The sequence below is a fragment of the Rhinoderma darwinii genome, chromosome 3, assembly GCF_050947455.1.
Source record: "Rhinoderma darwinii isolate aRhiDar2 chromosome 3, aRhiDar2.hap1, whole genome shotgun sequence".
Lineage (NCBI taxonomy): Eukaryota > Metazoa > Chordata > Amphibia > Anura > Rhinodermatidae > Rhinoderma > Rhinoderma darwinii.
The window spans coordinates 3,278,193-3,291,194 of record NC_134689.1 but is presented as its reverse complement, the minus strand read 5'-3'; the positions used below and the strand labels follow the sequence as shown (position 1 = coordinate 3,291,194).

Genomic DNA, 13,002 nt, shown 5'->3' with positions numbered 1-13,002 from the left:
GCAGTATTATAGTAGTTATATTCTTGTATATAGGAGGCAGTATTATAGTAGTTATATTCTTGTATATAGGAGCAGTATTATAGTAGTTATATTCTTGTATATAGGGGCAGTATTATAGTAGTTATATTCTTGTATATAGGGGCAGTATTATAGTAGATATATTCTTGTATATAGGGGGCAGTATTATAGTAGTTATATTCTTGTATATAGGGGCAGTAGTATAGTAGTTATATTCTTGTATATAGGAGCAGTATTATAGTAGTTATATTCTTGTATATAGGAGCAGTATTATAGTAGTTATATTCTTGTATATAGGGGCAGTATTATAGTAGTTATATTCTTGTATATAGGGGCAGTATTATAGTAGATATATTCTTGTATATAGGAGCAGTATTATAGTAGTTATATTCTTGTATATAGGGGCAGTATTATAGTAGATATATTCTTGTATATAGGGGGCAGTATTATAGTAGTTATATTCTTGTATATAGGAGCAGTATTATAGTAGTTATATTCTTGTATATAGGAGCAGTATTATAGTAGTTATATTCTTGTATATAGAAGCAGTATTATAGTAGTTATATTCTTGTATATAGGGGCAGTATTATAGTAGTTATATTCTTGTATATAGGGGCAGTATTATAGTAGATATATTCTTGTATATAGGGGGCAGTATTAGGGTATGTGCACACACACTAATTACGTCCGTAATTGACGGACGTATTTCGGCTGCAAGTCCCGGACCGAACTCAGTGCAGGGAGCCAGGCTCCTAGCATCATAGTTATGTACGACGCTAGGAGTCCCTGCCTCTCTGGAGGACAACTGTCCTGTACTGTAATCATGTTTTCAGTACGGGACAGTAGTTCCACGGAGAGGCAGGGACTCCTAGCATCGTACATAAGTATGATGCTAGGAGCCCGGCTCCCTGCACTGTGTTCGGTCCGGGACTTGCAGCCGAAATACGTCCGTCAATTACGGACGTAATTAGTGTGTGTGCACATACCCTTATAGTAGTTATATTCTTGTATATAGGAGCAGTATTATAGTAGTTCTATTCTTGTATATAGGAGCAGTATTACAGTAGTTATATTCTTGTATATAGGAGCAGTATTATAGTAGTTATATTCTTGTGTATAGGGGGCAGTATTATAGTAGTTATATTCTTGTGTATAGGGGGCAGTATTATAGTAGTTATATTCTTGTATATAGGGGCAGTATTATAGTAGTTATATTCTTGTATATAGGAGCAGTATTATAGTAGTTATATTCTTGTATATAGGGGAAAGTATTATAGTAGTTATATTCTTGTATATAGGGAGAAGTATTATAGTAGTTCTATTCTTGTATATAGGAGCAGTATTATAGTAGTTATATTCTTGTATATAGGAGCAGTATTATAGTAGTTATATTCTTGTATATAGGGGCAGTATTATAGTAGTTATATTCTTGTGTATAGGGGGCAGTATTATAGTAGTTATATTCTTGTGTATAGGAGCAGTATTATAGTAGTTATATTCTTGTATATAGGAGGCAGTATTATAGTAGTTATATTCTTGTATATAGGAGGCAGTATTATAGTAGTTATATTCTTGTATATAGGGGGCAGTATTATAGTAGTTATATTCTTGTATATAGGGGCAGTATTATAGTAGTTATATTCTTGTATATAGGAGGCAGTATTATAGTAGTTATATTCTTGTATATAGGGGGCAGTATTATAGTAGTTATATTCTTGTGTATAGGAGCAGTATTATAGTAGTTATATTCTTGTATATAGGAGCAGTATTATAGTAGTTATATTCTTGTGTATAGGAGCAGTATTATAGTAGTTATATTCTTGTATATAGGGGCAGTATTCTAGTAGTTATATTCTTGTATATAGGAGCAGTATTCTAGTAGTTATATTCTTGTATATAGGAGCAGTATTATAGTAGTTATATTCTTGTATATAGGGGCAGTATTATAGTAGTTATATTCTTGTATATAGGGGGCAGTATTATAGTAGTTATATTCTTGTATATAGAGGCAGTATTATAGTAGTTATATTCTTGTATATAGAGGCAGTATTATAGTAGTTATATTCTTGTATATAGGGGCAGTATTAAAGTAGTTATATTCTTGTATATAGGGGCAGTATTATAGCAGTTATATTCTTTTATATAGGAGCAGTATTATAGTAGTTATATTCTTGTATATAGGGAGCAGTATTATAGTAGATATATTCTTGTATATAGGGGGCAGTATTATAGTAGTTATATTCTTGTATATAGGAGCAGTATTATAGTAGTTATATTGTATATAGGAGCAGTATTATAGTAGTTATATTCTTGTATATAGGAGCAGTATTATAGTAGTTATATTCTTGTATATAGGGGCAGTATTATAGTAGTTATATTCTTGTGTATAGGGGGCAGTATTATAGTAGTTATATTCTTGTGTATAGGAGCAGTATTATAGTAGTTATATTCTTGTATATAGGAGGCAGTATTATAGTAGTTATATTCTTGTATATAGGAGGCAGTATTATAGTAGTTATATTCTTGTATATAGGGGGCAGTATTATAGTAGTTATATTCTTGTATATAGGGGCAGTATTATAGTAGTTATATTCTTGTATATAGGAGGCAGTATTATAGTAGTTATATTCTTGTATATAGGGGGCAGTATTATAGTAGTTATATTCTTGTGTATAGGAGCAGTATTATAGTAGTTATATTCTTGTATATAGGAGCAGTATTATAGTAGTTATATTCTTGTGTATAGGAGCAGTATTATAGTAGTTATATTCTTGTATATAGGGGCAGTATTCTAGTAGTTATATTCTTGTATATAGGAGCAGTATTCTAGTAGTTATATTCTTGTATATAGGAGCAGTATTATAGTAGTTATATTCTTGTATATAGGGGCAGTATTATAGTAGTTATATTCTTGTATATAGGGGGCAGTATTATAGTAGTTATATTCTTGTATATAGAGGCAGTATTATAGTAGTTATATTCTTGTATATAGAGGCAGTATTATAGTAGTTATATTCTTGTATATAGGGGCAGTATTAAAGTAGTTATATTCTTGTATATAGGGGCAGTATTATAGCAGTTATATTCTTGTATATAGGAGCAGTATTATAGTAGTTATATTCTTGTATATAGGGAGCAGTATTATAGTAGATATATTCTTGTATATAGGGGGCAGTATTATAGTAGTTATATTCTTGTATATAGGAGCAGTATTATAGTAGTTATATTGTATATAGGAGCAGTATTATAGTAGTTATATTCTTGTATATAGGAGCAGTATTATAGTAGTTATATTCTTGTATATAGGGGCAGTATTATAGTAGTTATATTCTTGTATATAGGAGCAGTATTATAGTAGTTATATTCTTGTATATAGGAGCAGTATTATAGTAGTTATATTCTTGTATATAGGGGCAGTATTATAGTAGTTATATTCTTGTATATACGGGGCAGTATTATAGTAGTTATATTCTTGTATATAGAGGCAGTATTATAGTAGTTATATTCCTGTATATAGGAGCAGTATTATAGTAGCTATATACTTGTATATAGGAGCAGTATTATAGTAGTTATATTCTTGTATATAGGAGGAGTATTATAGTAGTTATATTCTTGTATATAGGAGGAGTATTATAGTAGTTATATTCTTGTATATAGGGGGCAGTATTATAGTAGTTATATTCTTGTATAGGGGCAGTATTATAGTAGTTATATTCTTGTATATAGGAGCAGTATTATAGTAGTTATATTCTTGTATATAGGAGGAGTATTATAGTAGTTATATTCTTGTATATAGGGGCAGTATTATAGTAGTTATATTCTTGTATATAGGGCAGTATTATAGTAGTTATATTCTTGTATATAGAAGCAGTATTATAGTAGTTATATTCTTGTATATAGGGCAGTATTATAGTAGTTATATTCTTGTATATAGGAGCAGTATTATAGTAGTTATATTCTTGTATATAGGAGCAGTATTATAGTAGTTATATTCTTGTATATAGGGCAGTATTATAGTAGTTATATTCTTGTATATAGGAGCAGTATTATAGTAGTTATATTCTTGTATATAGGGCAGTATTATAGTAGTTATATTCTTGTATATAGGGCAGTATTATAGTAGTTATATTCTTGTATATAGAAGCAGTATTATAGTAGTTATATTCTTGTATATAGGAGCAGTATTATAGTAGTTATATTCTTGTATATAGGGGTAGTATTATAGTAGTTATATTCTTGTATATAGGAGCAGTATTATAGTAGTTATATTCTTGTATATAGGGGGCAGTATTATAGTAGTTATATTCCTGTATATAGGAGCAGTATTATAGTAGTTATATTCTTGTATATAGGAGGCAGTATTATAGTAGTTATATTCTTGTATATAGGGGGCAGTATTATAGTAGTTATATTCTTGTATATAGGGGGCAGTATTATAGTAGTTATATTCTTGTATATAGGAGGCAGTATTATAGTAGTTATATTCTTGTATATAGGAGCAGTATTATAGTAGTTATATTCTTGTATATAGGAGCAGTATTATAGTAGTTATATTCTTGTATATAGGGGCATTATTATAGTAGTTATATTCTTGTATATAGGGGCAGTATTATAGTAGATATATTCTTGTATATAGGGGCAGTAGTATAGTAGTTATATTCTTGTATATAGGAGCAGTATTATAGTAGTTATATTCTTGTATATAGGAGCAGTATTATAGTAGTTATATTCTTGTATATAGGGGCAGTATTATAGTAGTTATATTCTTGTATATAGGGGGCAGTATTATAGTAGTTATATTCTTGTATATAGGGGGCAGTATTATAGTAGTTATATTCTTGTATATAGGAGGAGTATTATAGTAGTTATATTCTTGTATATAGGGGGCAGTATTATAGTAGTTATATTCTTGTATATAGGGAGCAGTATTATAGTAGTTATATTCCTGTATATAGGAGCAGTATTATAGTAGTTATATTCTTGTATATAGGAGCAGTATTATAGTAGTTATATTCTTGTATATAGGAGCAGTATTATAGTAGTTATATTCTTGTATATAGGGGCAGTATTATAGTAGTTATATTCTTGTGTATAGGGGGCAGTATTATAGTAGTTATATTCTTGTGTATAGGAGCAGTATTATAGTAGTTATATTCTTGTATATAGGAGGCAGTATTATAGTAGTTATATTCTTGTATATAGGAGGCAGTATTATAGTAGTTATATTCTTGTATATAGGGGGCAGTATTATAGTAGTTATATTCTTGTATATAGGGGCAGTATTATAGTAGTTATATTCTTGTATATAGGAGGCAGTATTATAGTAGTTATATTCTTGTATATAGGGGGCAGTATTATAGTAGTTATATTCTTGTGTATAGGAGCAGTATTATAGTAGTTATATTCTTGTATATAGGAGCAGTATTATAGTAGTTATATTCTTGTGTATAGGAGCAGTATTATAGTAGTTATATTCTTGTATATAGGGGCAGTATTATAGTAGTTATATTCTTGTATATAGGAGCAGTATTCTAGTAGTTATATTCTTGTATATAGGAGCAGCATTATAGTAGTTATATTCTTGTATATAGGGGCAGTATTATAGTAGTTATATTCTTGTATATAGGGGGCAGTATTATAGTAGTTATATTCTTGTATATAGAGGCAGTATTATAGTAGTTATATTCTTGTATATAGGGGCAGTATTATAGTAGTTATATTCTTGTATATAGGGGCAGTATTATAGCAGTTATATTCTTGTATATAGGAGCAGTATTATAGTAGTTATATTCTTGTATATAGGGAGCAGTATTATAGTAGATATATTCTTGTATATAGGGGGCAGTATTATAGTAGTTATATTCTTGTATATAGGAGCAGTATTATAGTAGTTATATGGTATATAGGAGCAGTATTATAGTAGTTATATTCTTGTATATAGGGAGCAGTATTATAGTAGTTATATTCTTGTATATAGGGGGCAGTATTATAGTAGTTATATTCTTGTGTATAGGGGGCAGTATTATAGTAGTTATATTCTTGTATATAGGGGGCAGTATTATAGTAGTTATATTCTTGTATAGAGGGGGCAGTATTATAGTAGTTATAGTCTTGTATATAGGGGGCAGTATTATAGTAGTTATATTCTTGTATATAGGAGCAGTATTATAGTAGTTATATTCTTGTATATAGGGGCAGTATTATAGTAGTTATATTCTTGTATATAGGGGCAGTATTATAGTAGTTATATTCTTGTATATAGGGGCAGTATTATAGTAGTTATATTCTTGTATATAGGAGCAGTATTATAGTAGTTATATTCTTGTATATAGGGGCAGTATTATAGTAGTTATATTCTTGTATATAGGAGCAGTATTATAGTAGTTATATTCTTGTATATAGGGGGCAGTATTATAGTAGTTATATTCTTGTATATAGGGGCAGTATTATAGTAGTTATATTCTTGTATATAGGAGCAGTATTATAGTAGTTATATTCTTGTATATAGGGGCAGTATTATAGTAGTTATATTATTGTATATAGGAGCAGTATTATAGTAGTTATATTCTTGTATATAGGGGGCAGTATTATAGTAGTTATATTCTTGTATATAGGAGCAGTATTATAGTAGTTATATTCTTGTATATAGGGGCAGTATTATAGTAGTTATATTCTTGTATATAGGGGCAGTATTATAGTAGTTATATTCTTGTATATAGGGGGCAGTATTATAGTAGTTATATTCCTGTATATAGGGGGCAGTATTATAGTAGTTATATTCTTGTATATAGGAGGCAGTATTATAGTAGTTATATTCTTGTATATAGGGGGCAGTATTATAGTAGTTATATTCCTGTATATAGGGGGCAGTATTATAGTAGTTATATTCTTGTATATAGGAGGCAGTATTATAATAGTTATATTCTTGTATATAGGGGGCAGTATTATAGTAGTTATATTCTTGTATATAGGAGCAGTATTATAGTAGTTATATTCTTGTATATAGGGGCAGTATTATAGTAGTTATATTCTTGTATATAGGGGCAGTATTATAGTAGTAATATTCTTGTATATAGGGAGGCAGTATTATAGTAGTTATATTCTTGTATATAGGGGCAGTATTATAGTAGTAATATTCTTGTATATAGGGAGGCAGTATTATAGTAGTTATATTCTTGTATATAGGAGCAGTATTATAGTAGTTATATTCTTGTATATAGGGGCAGTATTATAGTAGTAATATTCTTGTATATAGGGAGGCAGTATTATAGTAGTTATATTCTTGTATATAGGGGGCAGTATTATAGTAGTTATATTCTTGTATATAGGGGCAGTATTATAGTAGTTATATTCTTGTATATAGGAGCAGTATTATAGTAGTTATATTCTTGTATATAGGAGCAGTATTATAGTAGTTATATTCTTGTATATAGGAACAGTATTATAGTAGCTATATTCTTGTATATAGGGGGCAGTATTATAGTAGTTATATTCTTGTATATAGGGGCAGTATTATAGTAGTTATATTCTTGTATATAGGGGGCAGTATTATAGTAGTTATATTCTTGTATATAGGGGCAGTATTATAGTAGTTATATTCTTGTATATAGGGGGCAGTATTATAGTAGTTATATTCTTGTATATAGGGGCAGTATTATAGTAGTTATATTCTTGTATATAGGGGGCAGTATTATAGTAGTTATATTCTTGTATATAGGGGGCAGTATTATAGTAGTTATATTCTTGTATATAGGGGGCAGTATTATAGTAGTTATATTCTTGTATATAGGGGCAGTATTATAGTAGTTATATCCTTGTATATAGGAGCAGTATTATAGTAGTTATATTCTTGTATATAGGGGGCAGTATTATAGTAGTTATATTCTTGTATATAGGGGCAGTATTATAGTAGTTATATTCTTGTATATAGGGGCAGTATTATAGTAGTTATATTCTTGTATATAGGGGCAGTATTATAGTAGTTATATTCTTGTATATAGGGGCAGTATTATAGTAGTTATATTCTTGTATATAGGGGGCAGTTTTATTGTAATTATATTCTTGTATATAGGGGGCAGTATTATAGTAGTTATATTCTTGTATATAGGAGCAGTATTATAGTAGTATATTCTTGTATATAGGGGGCAGTATTATAGTAGTTATATTCTTGTATATAGGAGCAGTATTATAGTAGTTATATTCTTGTATATAGGGGCAGTATTATAGTAGTTATATTCTTGTATATAGGAGGAGTATTATAGTAGTTATATTCTTGTATATAGGGGCAGTATTATAGTAGTTATATTCTTGTATATAGGGGGCAGTATTATAGTAGTTATATTCTTGTATATAGGAGCAGTATTATAGTAGTTATATTCTTGTATATAGGGGCAGTATTATAGTAGTTATATTCTTGTATATAGGAGCAGTATTATAGTAGTTATATTCTTGTATATAGGGGGCAGTATTATAGTAGTTATATTCTTGTATATAGGAGCAGTATTATAGTAGTTATATTCTTGTACATAGGGGCAGTATTATATTAGTTATATTCTTGTATATAGGGGCAGTATTATAGTAGTTATATTATATTCTTGTATATAGGGGCAGTATTATAGTAGTTATATTCTTGTATATAGGGAGCAGTATTATAGTAGTTATATTCTTGTATATAGGGGGCAGTATTATAGTAGTTATATTCCTGTATATAGGAGGCAGTAATATAGTAGTTATATTCTTGTATATATGAGCAGTATTATAGTAGTTATATTCTTGTATATAGGAGGAGTATTATAGTAGTTATATTCTTGTATATAGGGGCAGTATTATAGTAGTTATATTCTTGTATATAGAGGGCAGTATTATAGTAGTTATATTCTTGTATATAGGGGCAGTATTATAGTAGTTATATTCTTGTATATATGAGCAGTATTATAGTAGTTATATTCTTGTATATAGGGGGCAGTATTATAGTAGTTATATTCTTGTATATATGAGCAGTATTATAGTAGTTATATTCTTGTATATAGGGGGCAGTATTATAGTAGTTACTATTGGTTAGCGCCATATAAACTTATAACGTTTGTTAAGGTAACAGCTGAATGAGTGGGAAAAGTGAGAACTACTTCTAGGACTATTCTTGTCACTCATCCATAGTACATAACTCAGCAGGGGGCAGCACTGAGTACAGGAGAAAGCAGGCCGTCTATGTATTGGTGAAGTCACTCACGTAAGTGCGCCGGCAGCCTAACGGAATCCTCTTCCATCCTGTAAGCGCGTGGCCCGGAGACATGGAGAGATGAGGGGGATGGTGTGGCACAGTTTTGCCCTGGGCTTTCTGGAGGAGAGTAGGAAATCTGTTCCTGCTGTAACGTTTCAGAAAAGAACAGAAAATAAGTGTTAGGTTTAGTCTGGTTGTTGTGGGCAACGGCAGCCATGTTGAATATGCGAATTTAAAAAAATGAATAAATAACACCCCCTCCCCCACATTCCAGTTGGAAATTACCATTACAAACAACTACCACATCTGACACATACAGAAAAAATGCCTTATACTGGTTGCTATGTATAAGGTAAAGTAACTAAGAACAGTAATGTTGTCCATAGCAACCAATCAGATTCTAGCTTTCATCTAGGAAGTAAAGATAGGAACATGAAAGAAACAATCTTATTGGCGGTCATGGGCCTCATGAATAAAATAAACAGTGCAGATAATAAAAATAGGGCTAGCAAATGGCAACCAATCAGCTCACTGCTTTCATTTTATAAACTGAAATAAAAAAATGAAAGCTTGAATCTGAGAGGTTGCTATGGATCCATAGCAACCTATCAGATACCTGCTTACACTTTATCCACTGGGAAAGTGAAAGCTGGAACCGGATTGGTTGCTTTGTATCCTCGGCAGTCAATCACATCACTGCTCTGATCTTCTCATCAGATAAATATGTTGTAGTTGGAGCAGATTGGTTGCTATAGGTAACACCGTTTTTTTTTTTATCTGCATTGTTTTTTGCACAGGACGTTCAGTATTTACTTTAGATGACAGAATTATCGCCGCCGCCGCTTATCTCACGTTCTACAGAGCGAAACGTTGTATGTGCACCGGAAGAAATATCCGAGAAAACCGCAGAACATAAGAAGGTAAAATAAGAACATTTCACTATTCAAACACCAGGAGCAAATCTCCAAATCCTCCACAACCACGAATACCGCACGTTATTACAGGGCCTACAGCAACGGTCTGCCCTGCTATGTCTGGTACGCTGCTACTCTGAGGTATCTAATCCTGACATGTGTGATACTGGCTGCTACTCTGAGGTATCTAATCCTGTCATGTGTGATACTGGCTGCTACTCTGCTGTATCTAATCCTGTCATGTGTGATACTGGCTGCTACTCTGAGGTATCTAATCCTGTCATGTGTGATACTGGCTGCTACTCTGAGGTATCTAATCCTGACATGTGTGATACTGGCTGCTACTCTGCTGTATCTAATCCTGACATGTGTGATACTGGCTGCTACTCTGAGGTATCTAATCCTGTCATGTGCGATACTGGCTGCTACTCTGAGGTATCTAATCCTGTCATGTGTGATACTGGCTGCTACTCTGAGGTATCTAATCCTGTCATGTGTGATACTGGCTGCTACTCTGCTGTATCTAATCCTGTCATGTGTGATACTGGCTGCTACTCTGAGGTATCTAATCCGGTCATGTGTGATACTGGCTGCTACTCTGCTGTATCTAATCCTGTCATGTGTGATACTGGCTGCTACTCTGAGGTATCTAATCCTGTCATGTGTGATACTGGCTGCTACTCTGAGGTATCTAATCCTGACATGTGTGATACTGGCTGCTACTCTGCTGTATCTAATCCTGACATGTGTGATACTGGCTGCTACTCTGAGGTATCTAATCCTGTCATGTGCGATACTGGCTGCTACTCTGAGGTATCTAATCCTGTCATGTGTGATACTGGCTGCTACTCTGAGGTATCTAATCCTGTCATGTGTGATACTGGCTGCTACTCTGCTGTATCTAATCCTGTCATGTGTGATACTGGCTGCTACTCTGAGATATCTAATCCTGTCATGTGTGATACTGGCTGCTACTCTGAGGTATCTAATCCTGACATGTGTGATACTGGCTGCTACTCTGCTGTATCTAATCCTGACATGTGTGATACTGGCTGCTACTCTGAGGTATCTAATCCTGTCATGTGCGATACTGGCTGCTACTCTGAGGTATCTAATCCTGTCATGTGCGATACTGGCTGCTACTCTGAGGTATCTAATCCTGTCATGTGCGATACTGGCTGCTACTCTGCTGTATCTAATCCTGACATGTGTGATACTGGCTGCTACTCTGAGGTATCTAATCCTGTCATGTGTGATACTGGCTGCTACTCTGCTGTATCTAATCCTGACATGTGCGATACTGGCTGCTACTCTGAGGTATCTAATCCTGTCATGTGCGATACTGGCTGCTACTCTGAGGTATCTAATCCTGTCATGTGTGATACTGGCTGCTACTCTGAGGTATCTAATCCTGTCATGTGTGATACTGGCTGCTACTCTGCTGTATCTAATCCTGACATGTGTGATACTGGCTGCTACTCTGCTGTATCTAATCCTGTCATGTGTGATTCTGGCTGCTACTCTGCTGTATCTAATCCTGTCATGTGTGATACTGGCTGCTCTTCTGCTATATCTAATCCTGTCATGTGTGATACTGGCTGCTACTCTGCTGTATCTAATCCTGTCATGTGTGATACTGGCTGCTACTCTGCTGTATCTAATCCTGTCATGTGTGATACTGGCTGCTCCTCTGCTGTATCTAATCCTGTCATGTGTGATACTGGCTGCTCCTCTGCTGTATCCAATCCTGACATGTGTGATACTGGCTGCTACTCTGAGGTATCTAATCCTGACATGTGTGATACTGGCTGCTACTCTGAGGTATCTAATCCTGACATGTGTGATACTGGCTGCTACTCTGAGGTATCTAATCCTGACATGTGTGATACTGGCTGCTACTCTGAGGTATCTAATCCTGACATGTGTGATACTGGCTGCTACTCTGAGGTATCTAATCCGGTCATGTGTGATACTGGCTGCTACTCTGCTGTATCTAATCCTGTCATGTGTGATACTGGCTGATACTCTGAGGTATCTAATCCTGACATGTGTGATACTGGCTGCTACTCTGAGGTATCTAATCCGGTCATGTGTGATACTGGCTGCTACTCTGCTGTATCTAATCCTGTCATGTGTGATACTGGCTGCTCCTCTGCTGTATCTAATCCTACCATGTGTGATACTGGCTGCTACTCTGCTGTATCTAATCCGGTCATGTGTGATACTGGCTGCTACTCTGAGGTATCTAATCCTGTCATGTGTGATACTGGCTGCTACTCTGAGGGATCTAATCCGGTCATGTGTGATACTGGCTGCTACTCTGCTGTATCTAATCCTGTCATGTGTGATACTGTCTGCTGAGCTGTGTATCTAATCCTATCATGTGTGATACTGTCTGCTGAGCTGTGTATCTAATCCTATCATGTGTGATACTGTCTGCTGATCCTCTGTATCTAATCCTATCCTGTGTGATACTAAAAATCCAGTTTTCATTTATTTATGGACACCTGGAATGTGGAGGGTTGAGGCGATTATATAGAATATATATATGGATGTTGTTGGGAATCTTTGTCTTAGACCTTGTTCACACGCTCAGGATTACATACGTGCGCAGTAATTAATAATGATTATTGCCGTGGATTCTGCACTGAACAGGCGATATTTGGCAATCACCGCACCCTGGCACTGCGGGCACCTGCTCTCACCCGCCTGGCACTGCGGGCACCTGCTCTCTCCCGCCTGGCACTGTGGGCACCTGCTCTCACCCGCCTGGCACTGTGGGCACCTGCTCTCACCCGCCTGGCACTGCGGGCACCTGCTCTCACCCGCCTGGCACTGCGGGCACCTGCT

General features: G+C 33.9%; 1 protein-coding gene across 3 annotated transcripts in view; it reads right to left on the bottom strand.

Annotated features, from left to right (window-relative positions):
- The window catches only part of ETV6 (ETS variant transcription factor 6), a 39,402-nt gene that overhangs the window by 15,797 nt on the left and 10,603 nt on the right, over positions 1–13,002 (bottom strand). Inside the window, exons 1-2 of one of the 3 annotated variants that reach the window (XM_075855670.1) lie at positions 9,524–9,637; positions 9,248–9,383 (exon numbers count right to left, since the gene is read on the bottom strand). The exons of 1 other annotated variant lie outside the window; for it this stretch is intronic. In XM_075855670.1, coding sequence (XP_075711785.1) covers positions 9,248–9,383; positions 9,524–9,526 — 139 coding nt within the window. In that variant the 5' untranslated portion in view covers positions 9,527–9,637. Of the gene's footprint in view, positions 1–9,247; positions 9,384–9,523; positions 9,638–13,002 lie in introns of those variants that run through there. One more of the 3 variants, XM_075855669.1, reaches the window with a different exon arrangement.